Here is a 15,383-nt window from a genome sequence, read left to right on the forward strand (position 1 = left end):
TTGGTTTTAGTATTGTCTTGTAGATTGTCAGTTTGTTTTGCGTTGAAACAGATTTACGTGACAGTCTGTAGAATAGACCGAAACGTTGGTTACTGCCTGTCGTTTTAGTCGTGTGTGTAGGTTCCAGGTTAATATTGAGTCTAGGTGGAACCCAAGGTAGCGGACGCAGTCTGTTTTGGGGATGGGAGTATTGTATGAGGATGAATGATACATGTCTGCTTTTATACGCCAGCGTTTTCTCCATTCGGTTGTTTTTAAGACATGTACCTGGAGCTCCTACGATGCAGTTGTGGGATCGGGATGAGAGGATAGCGCAGATTGCCGTCAGCAAAGGATGCAAGGATGGTGGAGGGTGAAGTTGTGATATCTGCGGTGTAGAGGAGGTAAAGGATCGGTCCAAGTATACTGCCCTGGCGTACTCCCACTCACAGAGTTTATAAGTGTCAATGTGTTTATCTGACCAAGGCAACCTTTTAAGTGGAGTAGGGCTTTCATAATTGGGGGTATTGTCACAAAACATGGAAAACACTATAGGCTGATGATCTGAATATGTCTCCCCTAAAACCAAAAAATCCTCAAGGTGCATAAATGAACTGGTACACATACCAGGACACAGACCGAAGCTTCATTTCTAGATGTATATGTAAAGTGCCCTTCTGCATCACCAATAGAACGACCATTAAGAATCAACAAGCCATAGTCTGCACATAATTCTAGGAATTTTTTGGCACGTGAGTTGACGGTTAGATCTCTGGGTCGGCGATACAAACTAAAATTCCCAATACATTCCAGTTCGATCTCTTCTAAATTTTTTTCTTCCGCTATTCTCACATTAATTGTTAGATTTAGATCCCTATGTAAAAATTGTTAAGGTTGAAAATGATTTTGGGAGTGGAAATTTTGATTAATTCGAAACCATCAATTTGGATAAACTTTGCAAATTCTGATTCTTTCCAATGACCACACGTCCGAAGGTGGAGGTTTTTGCAGCATTTCAACGTAGGTTATGCTTGGTAAAAAAATTTGAAAATAAAGAGTCACCCTCAACCAAAGAGTTGACAAAATTAAAGAAAGAGCAACTATGTTTTTTATTTTATAAAGACCTTCTATTTAATAACACATAATTTTTAAAGGAGCACTCCGACAGACTTTCTTATGCAATTCAGTTGTGACAGACGAAGACGGATCGCCAGCAGTAATTCGCGAGCGATCTGAAGTATTCTCGGATGAACGAAGACCTTGTATAAGAGAAGAAAGTTCCACTCCACTTATATTGTCGACAGGTTTTCCAGAATCTTTCGAACAGAGTCCAGAAGTCTCATTCAAAAAATAGCTAGGAAGAACAGTTGGTCAGAGCGCAGGAGACATTTGACCCTTGGAATACGGCTTCATATTTCGCCTCGAACCTTTTCTGCCTGATCGATGCTGGAAAATTTTGAGCGATACTGTAACCCGTCCCACGAAGAATAGGTGAGCTCTTTATTATTTTCCACTTGTCCTGGGGACAGGATAGAGACACCAAGAGAGGCCGGCGGGTAGCACCTTCTTTACCCAGGACCTGCGCTGAGTTCATATGGATAGGTTCGGATATCTGGAGGACGCTACTGAAAAAAGTCTGGGCCATTTGGAGGGGTAATCTCCCTGCTTCACTTCTAGGCCAGGGACAATTGTTTTTTCTTAGGGCCATATCCAATGCATCCAAGCTTCGCCTGTTCTCCTGGTCATCTTTCTTCAATGTAAGAATCTCTTTGCGGAGCGCATTATTTTCTTCTTTAGGCATAGAAGTTTCTGGATTAGATCAGTCCTTATCAGCTATGTCTTTTTTCATCTTTATACTAAAGGATTCAAATTTTTCGTCCATTATTTTTGCGAATGACTGTAATAGCTCGTTAGAGTCCATGGTTATTTTCTTTTTCGTCGGGGTTTTCAAACTTACATGTGAACTTCTGGGTCTTTTGTTGGCTGCGTCTGCCCTTGGAGGCGCTGTGATATCTGCGGTGTAGAGGAGGTAAAGGATTGGTCCAACTATACTGCCCTGACGTACTCCCGCTCACAGAGGACAATAGTCGGAGTAGGCTGATCCTTGGCAGACCCTGATGTTCAGTTTGGTATGAATGAAGGATTAGGTAGAGGGTATTTGGTAGGATGAGGTTGTCATGCCAAACACGGTAGGCTTGCGACACATCAAGAAAAGCCCCTACGCAGTACTCTTTGCGCTCGAAGGATGAGAATTTGCGGTCCACAACGCGAAACATTTGCTGGGTTGTGGAGTGCTGGGGTCGAAAGCTTGATTAATAATTAGTTTAGGAACCTCCATCGAACCTTATCTACTAAAAAATAACATGAAAGGACTTCGTCTAATCTGCCAATGAACACTGGCCAGAAATAATCACGGGGTGAACGGAGTAATACAAACTTATGGAAAATTGGACTTTGCATTTGCATCGGGTAGCATCGCCTAGCGTTGCATCGGGTGTTCCCGGCTTAGGACTATTCCAGAATTGGTAGTGACACCTACCGGGTACCGTGAAAACTGTAGGTGGCAACCACACTACAAAATAGAACATTGAGGATCACTAGTCACAAGCAAAAAAGGGATCACTGCAATCCTTTTTCAACTGAGTGTAATGACGATGCTAGTACTGTTGAATATTGTACATTAAAATACGTTACGCAAAACATACAAAGTCTTCTGAAGGTTGCAGAGGTCAGAGGCAAAGATACAAGACATACCATTGACATACTAGTGACCTTACCCAAAAAAAGCATCACAGTCCTTCACTAGATGACTAAAAACAAAATAAATTTGACAAGGTGGTTAAAAACATACCTGAGAAAAAGTTCATATAAATTTAATGACCTTATTTAATAAACAACTTCTATAAACAATTGCTGAATAAATATGAAAAGACTGAGTTGTTGAGATCTCGAATTTCTGTGATTGTTTCCAGCATACAAATTTGATAATTGTATTGTACTGTTATTGTAAAGAGTTTTAGATAGTTGTATTGTTATATTTTAAGTATAGTTGTAAACACAAATTGTTAAAGGTGTTGAAGGTCATTAATTGAGGCTGCACAAGCACCTACTCAAAGCTTGATGAACAGAAGTCGCTATATCTGTAAAAAATGTAGTACTTACGTAAATATTATATAAAAAAAATTTAAAAAATGTTAAATTAGAAGACGATTACAGTCAAGCTTTCAGGGTTATAAAGCTGCAATCAGGATATCTCAAAAACCGACTCAGAGTGACTTCTTATCTTGGGGATATACATTTACAGCTGGAAAAAAGTTTCAATACAATAACTATTTGAGTTTTTTTATCCTTAAAATATTGACTTGGGACTTTGGGAAAATAATGTTTTAATGCACGACATTGATGGAGTTTATTTTAATAATAAACTCACTCATAAATCAAAAGTTGTATTGATTAACCATTAGAATGCTTACATTAAAAATGGAAAGGACAGTTTGTTTTGGTAAAAGTTCAAGTCGGAATGTAGTAATTAGACATTTGAGTCCGATTATAGCCATTGGCAAATTTTTCGGTGTTTATCCTTATAATTCTCACTGGAGGTTTTCCTTAATCGGCACTAGTCATACATTATGCTCCCTGTCTTTTGCAGTGTTCCTGTCGGTTTATCGCGTCCTATACTCTTCTTCACACGACGATACAAACAATAATAATCTAGAGGACCATCTCGGTAAGTTAAAAGCGATCATGGCGATAAGCACTGCAATTTTTATGGCTCTAAAGACATACAAGGAAAGGAAAAAATTTGACACGCTGTTATCATCCATGGGCAAAATTTTTAACGAATTTTCAAGAAAGGGATTAATATTTAGCTCATCTTCTACTCAACTATACATAATATATTTATCTTTCATGTATAACTTTTGCATGGCGGCTTTTGAAATATACTACTTTCAGCTTTACAAGCCTGATGGCTTGGCTGTAATCGTGTTCTATTATAATTTAACTGTAACGCAAGTATTTATTTCGGAGTTTATAATACTAGCGTACACACTTTCGCTGTTTTACCGAGCGTTAACAGACCGGGTGTTTAAACTTAAAACGCTCGACTCGAGGTTCATCGAAGACATGCTTTCATTCTACTACGAAGTCTTCAGACTCTGCAGGAAGGCGAACGATTTATACGCACAACGGTTACTATTCTTCTTGACCCACGTTTTCCTCGAGATGACCTTCAATACGTACTTTGTAATCAAGCATTTCAAAACCGGTAAACTCGATTCTTTTTTCGCAAGCGTCTTCTGGATCGGCTATAGGATCTTACAAGTTTGGCACGTCGTTTATGTCTGCACTGCCCCAAAAAGACACGTAAGTCGATTGGTAATACAAGTTTGATTTATGAATTATGAATTGATATTCCAGGCTGAAAATTTCAACACAAGCCTCCGTTTCATTTTTTCCTTCCTGGACATCAGGCAGAAACATATTACAGTCTGTATCCACTTATTTATTATCTGTGAAGAATATTTTTTTTTTTTTTTACATTTCAACGGTTTCAGAGACTCCTTAGTGTACATTTTATCATTAAGCCTGAGGTTGAATTCACTGCTAGAGGATTCTTCAGAATTGATTTTCCGCTGTTTCTTTCCGTAAGATTTTTAAATTTTAATAAAAAAATTTAGCTTGTACTAATTTTTACTTTGGCACAGATGGGCGCTGCTACAGCTAGTTATTTGACCTTCCTCGTCCAATCCGACAACTGATGTTTTACGTAATTTATAAGTGGATTATACAGGATTAATAAAAAAAATACTTAAATATAATCAACTTTATTGAAAATGAAAAAAAAAAATTCTCCACACCCTAAAGTTTCCAGTCAAAGGTAAAGTCTCAAAGGGATAGGGCATGAAAAGAACATAAATCTAGCTTCTCTCTTTGGCAGATCGAGGTAACAGGCAAGACTCGGCGGTTCATGACATCTCGGGGAAGACAAAACAAAACGAGATCGAGTGCTCTGAGATCAATTGTGCTTGCTGGTTTTGTGCTGTTTTGCCGCCTCCCTGACAAAAGGAGAAAAGAGTTCTTTGGCATATTATCTTATTAGTGAGCATTTACACGGCTTAAAAACTATAGTACAAAAAAATTAATAATAAGGAAGATACATTTTTAAAAACTGTAAAAATTTGGGTAATATAGTTTGCTTAGTTTAACATTCTTGCGAGTCTGTCACTAAAAACATTAAAACATCTATAAATATTTTTGACTTTGTCAATAAATAAAAAAGATCTTAGATACATTTTAGCAAAAAAAATTAATGCTATGTTATGTACAAAATATTTTATTGGGGGATTTCTTAGGTATATTTTGGTTCTTGGTCCGATTATTTTTTTCTTTTTTTATAAAGAAAAAAAGTTAAGCAATTTTATAAACAGCCTTTTGTGAAATCTCCCAATTTTTTTTCTGAAAAACTTATTGCACTGTAACTAAAAAAAGATAGAAATAAACAAGTATTCTGGCACCGAAATCTAGACTAGAATCAATTATGAGCCGAGTGGTTGAAGTGATGACCAAAAAATGCGAAAATGGGCAGTTTTCAGTTGTTTCATTGTCATTTACAAACACCAAAAATAAAAAATAAAAAAAATAATGGCACTTGGGAATCCAATAGCAGAAGAAAGGACAAAGAATACAATAAATAATAAAACCAATAAAAAACCCAATGACTAAAAATTGATCGCTGATGCTGAAAACAAATTGCAAAAAGACAAAACATTTTTGTAAAAATATTCAGTGTTCAAAAAACTCGCAATTCTGACTAAATCGAATCATAGTTTACAGCAAAATGACTTATATATTTTTTTCTCTTGATATTTTCAAATTAAAAAATAAAATATTAACAAATATATAAAATTAATTAAACAGTTAACAAAGTGATGTTAGAAAATGAAATAACAAATGTATTATGGCCTAAAAAAAATTGTTTATAAATAAAAAAAAAGATTAGGCTAAATGTTCAATAAATATTTCTTAAATGCTTAATTTTCCTAAATTTCTCCCGCTAAAAAAGAAATGATTTCTAAACTACATTTAAAAATTTGTACTTATGTAAAAAACTTCGGAATGGCATTTCAATTTGATGTCAAATTGAAGTTCTTTCTGTTTAGAAGAGCCCGTTAATGTTCAAATCTAAAACAAAAGACACCGGATTTTTCAAAAGTTGTTACACCATAGTGATAGCATGATAAAAAGGGCTAGAATTCGTTTTGTGCGTCATGTAGTAAATTCTTCTAGTAGCTCCTCCATCGAGCGTTTCTCCTGTTTGAACTTGTCCATGTACACTTTCGGAACAGTCCACTCGAGGAGGATCTCCACATTTTTCTTGAGGCGTTCCGACTCGGACAGGTCATTTTCTTTGCAAGGATCTCGTCCCGACTGTTCAATCGAATCTTTGAGTACGAGGTCTATCAGCCTTTTCCCATAGCCTAGGTTCTGTAACTTTTCCGGTGTCGAAATCCTTTGGAGGAGCACCGCTAAAAGGAGTCTCATTTTCTCTAGTGGCATCCCGCCCTCGAACTCGGGCTCCATTTTCTTCCTAGATACTCGTTCGCATGTCTCTTCGTGTTCGAGCAGTTGGTTCTTCGTCTTGAAGTACGACTGGCAGCCAGTGCAGATGTACGGCTTGTTCGTCTTGTGAATCGAAAGCATGTGTTTCTTCAGATGAGGCAGCTGGGAAAATGCCTTGTCTTTGCAGATGAGGCACTTGAATGGTTTTTCACCCGTGTGCCGCCGTACGTGCATCTTCAAAGCTGTCGAATGTGCAAATGCCATATGGCACACAGCACATCGATAAGGCTTAATGCCCGAATGTGTCCTTTCATGTACTGTCAACTGGGATCTTTGAACAAACCTAGTTAAAAAAAAAAAAATTATAATCTTGAAATTTCCTCCTGCTGCCTATAGGGTGATGAACCTATAATTTAATCATTACTGATCATTTTGTGGTATAATAAAGCTCGAAGATTGAGTATGAGTCAGGAGCTGGTATCTACAGAAATAAACAAGGACTAGAATGATAGTAAGACCGCTGAGTGGACCTGTAGACTCCAGAAGCAAAAATGAAGAAGCCATATTGTCTGTTGGTACGAAGGCCTATGCAGGCTGAGATTCAGACTCCTGGGAGAGAAAAAGCCAAGGCCTGAAGAATACTCATGAGAGGCCTTAACATTTTGAAATCTGATTTTTTTAAATTAAATTAAGATTAACGAAAAGCTCTAGTAATAACAGTGACTGCACAATCTTGGTGCTTAAGGTCACAAAGAGGCCGACTCTTTTAACCTTTACCTTGCATAATTTTTATTTTGAATGCTTATGATCATTATTATCTGCCTTCCTTGCTGTTTTGGCTTCACGCAATCTTCAGAGGTGGGTTTGTGTGATTCCTGTTTAGCCTAGTTCATCTTATAAGTTTGTGAAACAAAGACGAACATGACAGACCGCTTTAACCTTTTATGAATGTATAAATAGGCCTGATAGAAAGAAAAAATACTATAGACCCATTACTGAAGATGACGAGAAGTATAAAGATATCTGACAAGCCAAAACTGTGATGAAAATCAAAGTACAGGTTTATCACCCCAAAAGGCCACTACACATAAAGAAATAAAATAATTGAATAAACCTCATATTGCAATGTGAACAGGCATGCGGTTTCTCGGCCATATGGATGCGCATGTGCTGAAGCAGGTGACCCTTGTACTTCTTGTTGCATATCTTGCATTCAAACGCCTTATAGTTCGCATGGTACCACATGAGGTGCTTCTGGAGGCCGTCGCGCCTTATGAAACCCTTGCCGCACTTGTGACACGTGTAGTTGCGCTCGCCCTGATGCCGTTTTATGTGGTTCAACAGGTTCGTCTTGCATACAAAATTGGCACCGCATAGAGCGCAGATGTACGGCCTGTCTTTCGTATGCGTCCTCAGATGCTGCGAGAGCTGGCTACCCCTTGCAAACTTCTTCGGGCAGTGAGGGCAACTGCAATTTTTATTTTTTTATATTTTTTTATTACTTTTCTCAACGCAACAAAAAACACAAACAAAAACACAGGCAGACAAATAACAATATAAAGAAAAAACAACACAAAAAGCAATAAAATTTGATTTTTTTTTAATTTGTATGCTTGTTGAAAAAAAAAACAGTGCTTACAATTTTAATTTATACTCACCTTTCTCACTCAAATAGTGACTTTTAAATAATAAATTATTTTATTTTAATAATAACTTTGTATTAGAAAAGGAAATCCGTTGTAATTTAGATTTTTTACATAATTTAACATATCTATAGGTAATACCACTCGACTAGGGTATTCAATATTTCTAATAAATTTTAGAATATTTAAAAAAAATTATCTTCCCAAAATAAAGCTATATTTGATAAAAACAGCCTGTTTTTTACTTTTTTTTGTTTTTTAGTAAACTATATAAATCGTATACTTACGATTGAAATTAAAACGCCTTTTGTGCAGCTCTCGTCCAACACATCCACCCTAAATTCCTTTTTTGGGCTTTCAATTATGTTTATTTTTTATTTTTTTTTATTAGAACCCTACACCTTAACCATTAGCAAAGGTGAAAGATGGAAACGACTAAAAAAACCCTTTACCTGCATATAGCACACCATGAAGCCCATAGATTACGACCATAGTCAACCCAACACCCAAAATGCAAAGTTTTAAAAAACATGTCATTGAAAACAAGCTGAGCACAATCAGATAACAAAATTAATTAAATAATACAATTAAAAAGAATGTGTGGTGGTAAGAAATTGGTAAAAATGTTTGAAGAAAAAAAGCATGAATCATTGGGGTTTAATGACTTGATGATTTAAAGTTATAAATAAATTTCAACTTGGTTCATTAAAGTCTCTTTTAATAATAATTATTCAATGTATTCTTTAACTTTCTTTCGATTTAGAGAAATTTATTGTGTTAGGTATATTTGTGGTAAATCTGTTCTTATAACTTTGAACTTGGTTTTAGCTTTTATTTTATATTTTAAATAAATGAAGTTCTTGTACATTAAGTAAATACTACCAGCTTGATTGTTCATTAAAGTCTCCAGAGGTGATTTTGATTGAGGCAAAATCGGCTTTGGACGAGGAGTACCCGTTGCAATCTGAGTGTGCTCAGCGGTTGTAGAAGGCCGCCACCATTTACCTGTAAGGCTTCTCGCCAGTGTGTATGCGTAGGTGAAGCTTGAGCCTGTCTTTGATCGGAAACCCCTTTCCGCAGTAGTGACAGTTGAAGACCTGGTCCGATCTGTGTATGCTCATTATGTGGTTCTTGAGCCCGCCGCTCTGGCTGTACGACTGGCCGCACTCTTTGCACCGGTACGGCTTCTCGCCTGTGTGCGTACGCCTGTGCTTCTTCAGGTTGTACGCGAGGGTGAACTCCCTTCCGCAGTCTTCGCACCTGTGACCCAACTCCTTCTTTCCCTTCATCCCTCATGCAACTTTTACTTTACAAAATTATGTACAGGCTAAATTGGCGAGACGGCCCGGAGGTTCTTGGCTCTTGAAAGACTAGAAGGAATTACAGACCAATCACCATTGTTAACTTCTTCATCACCGTACATTAAAATTCAGTTGCTAATGTAAAGTATTTCTCTATGTAGACTATTGGGTTAAATTAGAAGTTTTTAATTAAAAAATTAATTCTGCTTTTAATATAAGAGGCTACTTATTTATTCCTGGATATCGGTAGGCTGGAAGGGGACGAGAAAAGCGAGGAGTGACCATAAAATTTTACTATCTCAAAACCCTAATCATATCATTGAGTAAACTCGCCATATTTGTTGTGTTTTGTTGATGGTTCCACTGCTGTTCATCACCATCACACCGCAGATTTTTACCGTTTTAATAAGAAAACCCATTCAATTTCAAATTGAACAGATAAAAATTCCCAAAATAAAAAATTAATTATTACATTTAATGAAAAAAAAGAAAAATACTAAAACACAGTTATCCTGTTCCCGCTGGAAGGTTTCATTTTTGAATCCAAGGCCGTAAACTGGCTAACAAAAATTCCCGACCGTAAAATGATCCCACAACGATTTATTATCGTTTTAAAACATTTGATTTAGCAAATATATTATTAAACTTAAAAGTACAATTAAATGTTTTTTTAACAAGTGATTGGACTGAAGTTTTAAGTTTTGCATTAATGAAATAAAAAATATACATTTCTTTCTCACTCTAACTCTCTAACTCTCCCTCGACTTCTTTCTGTAGTTTTCTTACTTTTTCAATCTCTCCTATTCTCTGTCTTTTTCTCTCCCTCTCTTCAAGTTCTGCGAATATGAATAAAATTGCATCCATTTATGGTCTTCCTTTCTTCCTTTTTTCTTTTCTTTTCTCTGTTCTTCTCTCCATCTTTATACATATCTCTCTCCCTCTATACATATTTCTCTATCTTATGCATCATTCTCTCTCTCTCTCTCTCTCTCTCTCTCTCTCTCTCTCTCTCTTTCTCTCTCATTCTCTCCTATTCTCTGTTGTTTTTTTTCTCTCCCTCTTTATATATCCCCCTTTATATATTTATATATCCACCTCTACATTTCTCTATCGTATCTATTATTCTTTATCCCTTCTCTCTCTCTCTCTCTCTCTCTCTCTCTCTCTCTCTCTCTCTCTCTCTCTCTCTCTCTCTCTCTCTNCAGTTAATTTGCGATGTTTGACTGTGCGGTCTAAGATGTACCTTGACGGTTTGTGCTTTAGTTAACTGGGTCAGTATACTGATTTGGTATATGTTTCAAAGTTACTAAAAAGATATATAAGAAAAAATAACACTGGCTCCTAAAATCAAAACAACCACCTCACGACCTCAAAAAAGACCTCACAGAAATCATAGCGGCCCAACGCTGAAGAAGGCTGATAAGCGTCTAACAGATAAACACAGCAAGTTTAGGCTCGAAAATTACAAAACACAATTCCTTAAATTCAGTATTTTTCGTGGTCCGCTTGACCAATTAATATCATTCAATTAATTAAAGGTTTTAGTTGAGATAAAATTGCAAAAAAAGGAGAGAAAATTCAAAAAGGTGGGGTTGAGATGGGAAGTTAGTGCCCGAATGGATCGAGGTCACGATAGCTCAAGTCGTAGAGTAGCGGCGTATCAAGCTGAAGATCGTGGGTTCGAATCCCGTTCGTGACACTGACTTTTTATCTCAACTAAAAACCTTTATTAATTGTTAGATTTAATTTCAAACATTGGGAATTGAACCAGATTGACTTGTTGATTTTTGAGCATGAAAGTCTTAATTTATAATAAATAATCCATTACTGCTTTGACTAACTAACCAACCTTCACGCTTTTATTCTTCTTTTATTAGTAATCAAGTCAATGTTAAAAATTTGACAAAATCGTTCTGACTCTTTTTCTCTCGTCTTGACACGAGGTTTAGCAAATTGTAACATTAAATTTGCACCATTTTAGAAAAATGTTTTCAATTGACCTCTGGATTAGGTAGCTAAGTGGCTGTGGAAATACCCGAAAGCACGAGAGCCTTTCTCTCCCTTTCTTTTTCAACGTAATTAACCAAATTCTCTTTTCCAAATTTTTTTCATTTTAGCGGAATTATTTACAAAATTGTATTTCTTGTTTTAGACAAATACCAACGATATTTCTTAAAGACCGTAGTTTTTAAAGAAATTAATAATGTAAGCTGAACACGTCCTACAAGTTTTTCACTGGTTTATTGTTTCCTTCTATCAAAATGAGTTATGTTTGTACGTAACAAATGAGGTTTTGAGAATGTACACTTTCAAAAAATAAATTAAATAAAAATAAAACAAAATAGTCGCAGAAGTTAATTTCTGAACGTTTAGCCCTAGGTTGTTTTTCAATTGTATTTCAACTCTGAAATGATCTATTATCTTTTCTTAGATAGTTTAGGAAGGGTTTTCGTAAAATATCCTAATGATATGCGAATGTTCTTTGTTCCTCCAGAAATCTTAAAAAGGCATCTAAGCATCTTTGTTGGTATCCTTGTACGAAGAATCACTGAAATAATTAGCCGTTCTTTTTTTTATATATAGTTCCATCAGAAAGAAGGACAATTTGACTGTATTTCACATCCACATTTACTTCCAAAGATCAACCATTCCTGCATTTCTCTCACCATCTATCTTTTCACACACTCTCACTCACTTCTCTCTCTCTCCCTTTCTCTTTATCTTTCTCTTTCTCTCTCACTTTCTCGTTCTCTATTGTCTGACTCTCTATAATCTGGCTGTGTTTAAAATGATCTGTTGATATGTCTCTTTATCATGCTGTGTTTCTCTCTTTTCTTTCTTCAGGACCTGAAACTTCTTACATTCCAACTGTTTGAAAAATATATTTGTTTTGAATTAAGGGAGGCAATTTTAGCCATCCAGAATAATCGTAATTAAGGCTAACTGTGAAAGCCTAATCTCGACTTGATTTAGAGCCTGTACTTTCTCATTTCCGTATCTGACCCCCAGGTACGTCCAGACAGGGCCTAATTCCATAACGACTAGTAACGATCTGATATCTGCCTTGACAAAAGGGCGTTATCAATTGTCAATATTTTTTTTAAGTATTTAAAAGATACTTAAAGATCAGAAATGAAACAAAGAAAAAACAATTTGAAAATTCACGTTATGACTTAAGAGCAAAGGACGTAAGCATTCATACTTAGATACTAGAAACGAATCAGATTATTTTTTACTTAATTAAGGTTTTTAGTTGAGATAAAAAAGTCAGTGTCACGAGCGGGATACCCAACTAAAAACCTTAATTAATTGAAAGATATTAATTGGTCAAGCGGACCACGAAACTAGTGAATTTAATAAGTTAAAATGATGTATACTTCACAAAAGCTCTTCGTGGCTATTTCATTTGTCGCCGAGAATCAAATTGATTACACGACATTTGAAAAATGGCAAAAAGGAGGAAAAATTCAAAGGTGGGGTTGAGATGGGAAGTTAGTGTCTGAGTGGGTCGAAGTCACAATAGCTCAAGTGGTAGAGCAGCGGCGTTTCTAGCCGAAGGTCGTGGGTTCGAATCCCGCTCATGACACTGACTTTTTTTATCTCAATTCAAAACCTTAATTAATTGAAAGATATGAAAGACCACGAAACTAGTGAATTATTTTTTACTTCAAAACAATTTCTTTTCCTTCTTACCAACATTTCCTTTACTTTCCCCAGAGACTTATGTTCTTCTGCGATAAAGTATCGTTTGAGTTTCATAACAAGAATAGTTTGATTTTAATTAAATCTTGGGGTTGTTTTTCTGTGTTGGCTCAGTCTTGTATTGTACTCCAGAGGATTTTTTATTATTTAATTTTTTTTTAAAGATTCTTAAAGGATTTTGTTCTGGCGCTCAAAGAACCTCAAAGCCCCAAAATTAAAATAGGACGAAAACCCGAGCTTAAAACAAAATTTTATTCCTCTGCTTCATTTTTTAATGTTTAAAGTTGTTAAGTAATTGATGCTTGCTACTTAGAATCCGAGAGATCAAAATTACGTTAAAACTTCGACACGACTGTTACTTCTGCCACTTTGATTATACTATTCTGGATTCAGGATAAAAGTATCATCTCTTTCCTTTGAAGTTCGGTTCTTCGGACTTTTATGGAACAAGTTCGAGTGTACGGGAGTAAGAAGAGTGCGACTAAATTAAGTTATTCGTATCTGACAGAAACACCTATGTTTCAGTTGAATCCAAATGTGATAATATCCAGACATTTAACTCAAATCTCCACATATTGACAAAAAGGTTTCTCAGGGATCAATTGTAAGCCCCATAGTTTGTAACTGTTATTGATGTTCGCGCTGTGATGTGTGCAGATGATGTGGTCTATACCCAACTGCAGCTAAAGGAAATTATGAACCCCGGCTCAAAGAATGACGTCTTGGTGGGACTTAAACAAACTTTGCATAAGTTAACAAAAGTAAATCTATGCAGCTTCATCTTTCTACACTTTATGGCTCTTTTCCAATCGCTCCAACTTTAAAGGGGCATATGGTCCAAGAGGTTGTCACAGTGTTGGAGGCTATCAGATGCAGGATCCCTACATCAAGGCACTCTCATCCAATGTTTTAGGTGTTAAGTATTTTATTAATAATGAAAATAGAACAAAAACCCCATCTAAAATTTTTACTCTTATTTTCCTTTTTTTCAATATTTAGAGTTGTTAAGTTATAGACTGACATTCGCTACTTAGAAATCGAAAGAAGAAAGGTAAAGCTTTGGTATCGACTAATTTGACCATGTTTTCGCAAAGAATAATGAAAGTAAGACTGCGCTTAAAAGAAAATTTTATTCTTCTGTTCGATTCTTTAATGCCTTGAGTTTTAAGTTATAGACTGACACTTGCTTCTTAAAATTCGTGAGATGGTGTATAATAACAGCCGTACGTGACATAGTTTACTACAGTATTTCCTATTTTGTTACAATTTTAAAAACAAAAGAAAACTCATAGGGTTTTTGATGGACTTTACATTGCTGCAAATAAATTTTCAGTAGGATTAGGATTTTGTGAGAAACAAGGGACTTTATGGTATAAAGTTGTAACAGGTTGAAGTAACTTGGAAAGTGAAATATCACGAATACAAATGAAAATCAGACTTTTGACAATAGTCAAGTTTTTTAGTTCAATTTGACATGTACGAGAACTTCCTGAAGTATTGCCCAGGGCCAGCAGTTCGAAATCTGTAAGAAGGATTCCTTGACCTATTGACTACCCATATTTTGGCATCGCAGGCTGTGTAAACATTCGATCGCCTGCCTTTGAAATCTAATTTACCTTCAGAATTAAGAATCCCATCTGGAACAACCGAAATCCATAAAATACAGACTTTTGCACTTTCCAAAACTCGTTAAAGCCCGATATATAACGATCCTGGTATTTCAGACATTAAAATCTCTCTTAATGATCTCAGTCTGACTTTTGAGACCTGCAGAATAAAATCGTTTACATCAAATTTTCAGATGAAGCCATAAACTTACAAGAAAACGAGATTTTATGCTTTGGCGGGTCCTAAAAAGTAAAAAGGCTGAATTTTGCGGATTTCGGTGGCCTCAGCTGGGCCCTTTGATCCTATGCCAATCAGCCAAAATGACACGACGTTTAAACTGTCTTCAATTTTCTGGGTCTCTTTCCAATTGTGGCTTTTAATGTTACTCAACCGCTGAAGAACACGCTAAGCTATAAAAAAAATTGTTTTCCGATAAATTTATGGCTGTGGGGAAAAGTCAGATGCTAAGGATTTTATTCACGAACTCTCTGATCGAGGTATGGTCTTGAAGAAAAAAGGAACTTCAGTTGTTACAGGGCGTACTTCGTACCCATTTTTCGACCGTTCGACCTATTTTGAAACCATCATC

The 15,383-nt window shown here is 36.0% G+C and overlaps 2 protein-coding genes across 2 annotated transcripts; one reads left to right on the forward strand and one right to left on the reverse strand.

Annotated features, from left to right (window-relative positions):
- Positions 1–3,961: 3,961 nt before the first annotated feature.
- Positions 3,962–5,604, forward strand: LOC112127735. The gene is made up of 4 exons (XM_024229118.1): positions 3,962–4,344; positions 4,399–4,467; positions 4,536–4,625; positions 4,686–5,604. The coding sequence occupies exons 1-4, from the start codon at positions 4,105–4,107 to the stop codon at positions 4,737–4,739; spliced, it is 453 nt and encodes a 150-aa protein (XP_024084886.1). The 5' UTR covers positions 3,962–4,104; the 3' UTR covers positions 4,740–5,604.
- A 629-nt stretch (positions 5,605–6,233) lies between these two features.
- LOC106663492 (zinc finger protein 501-like) lies at positions 6,234–9,861 on the reverse strand. The gene is made up of 3 exons (XM_014388361.2): positions 9,189–9,861; positions 7,655–8,008; positions 6,234–6,883 (listed from the first exon to the last, which is right to left on the reverse strand). Exons 1-3 carry the CDS (start codon positions 9,470–9,472, stop codon positions 6,247–6,249), a joined length of 1,275 nt encoding a protein of 424 aa, XP_014243847.1. The 5' UTR covers positions 9,473–9,861; the 3' UTR covers positions 6,234–6,246.
- Positions 9,862–15,383: the final 5,522 nt, after the last annotated feature.

Source organism: Cimex lectularius, unplaced genomic scaffold (assembly GCF_000648675.2).
Source record: "Cimex lectularius strain Harlan isolate CLEC.00 unplaced genomic scaffold, Clec_2.1 scaffold334, whole genome shotgun sequence".
Taxonomy (NCBI): domain Eukaryota; kingdom Metazoa; phylum Arthropoda; class Insecta; order Hemiptera; family Cimicidae; genus Cimex; species Cimex lectularius.

Excerpts from the sequence above, each read along its gene's own strand:
- LOC106663492 (XM_014388361.2), bottom strand. The coding sequence starts at position 9,472 with ATGAAGGGAAAGAAGGAGTTGGGTCACAGGTGCGAAGACTGCGGAAGG. Across the intron at positions 8,009-9,188 it reads ACTGGCGAGAAGCCTTACAG|TTGCCCTCACTGCCCGAAGA; the intron begins GTAAATGGTGGC and ends TAAAAATTGCAG. Across the intron at positions 6,884-7,654 it reads TGTTCACATTGCAATATGAG|GTTTGTTCAAAGATCCCAGT; the intron begins GTTTATTCAATT and ends TTTTTTAACTAG.
- LOC112127735 (XM_024229118.1), top strand. The coding sequence starts at position 4,105 with ATGCTTTCATTCTACTACGAAGTCTTCAGACTCTGCAGGAAGGCGAAC. Across the intron at positions 4,345-4,398 it reads GCACTGCCCCAAAAAGACAC|GCTGAAAATTTCAACACAAG; the intron begins GTAAGTCGATTG and ends TTGATATTCCAG. Across the intron at positions 4,626-4,685 it reads ATTTTCCGCTGTTTCTTTCC|ATGGGCGCTGCTACAGCTAG; the intron begins GTAAGATTTTTA and ends ACTTTGGCACAG.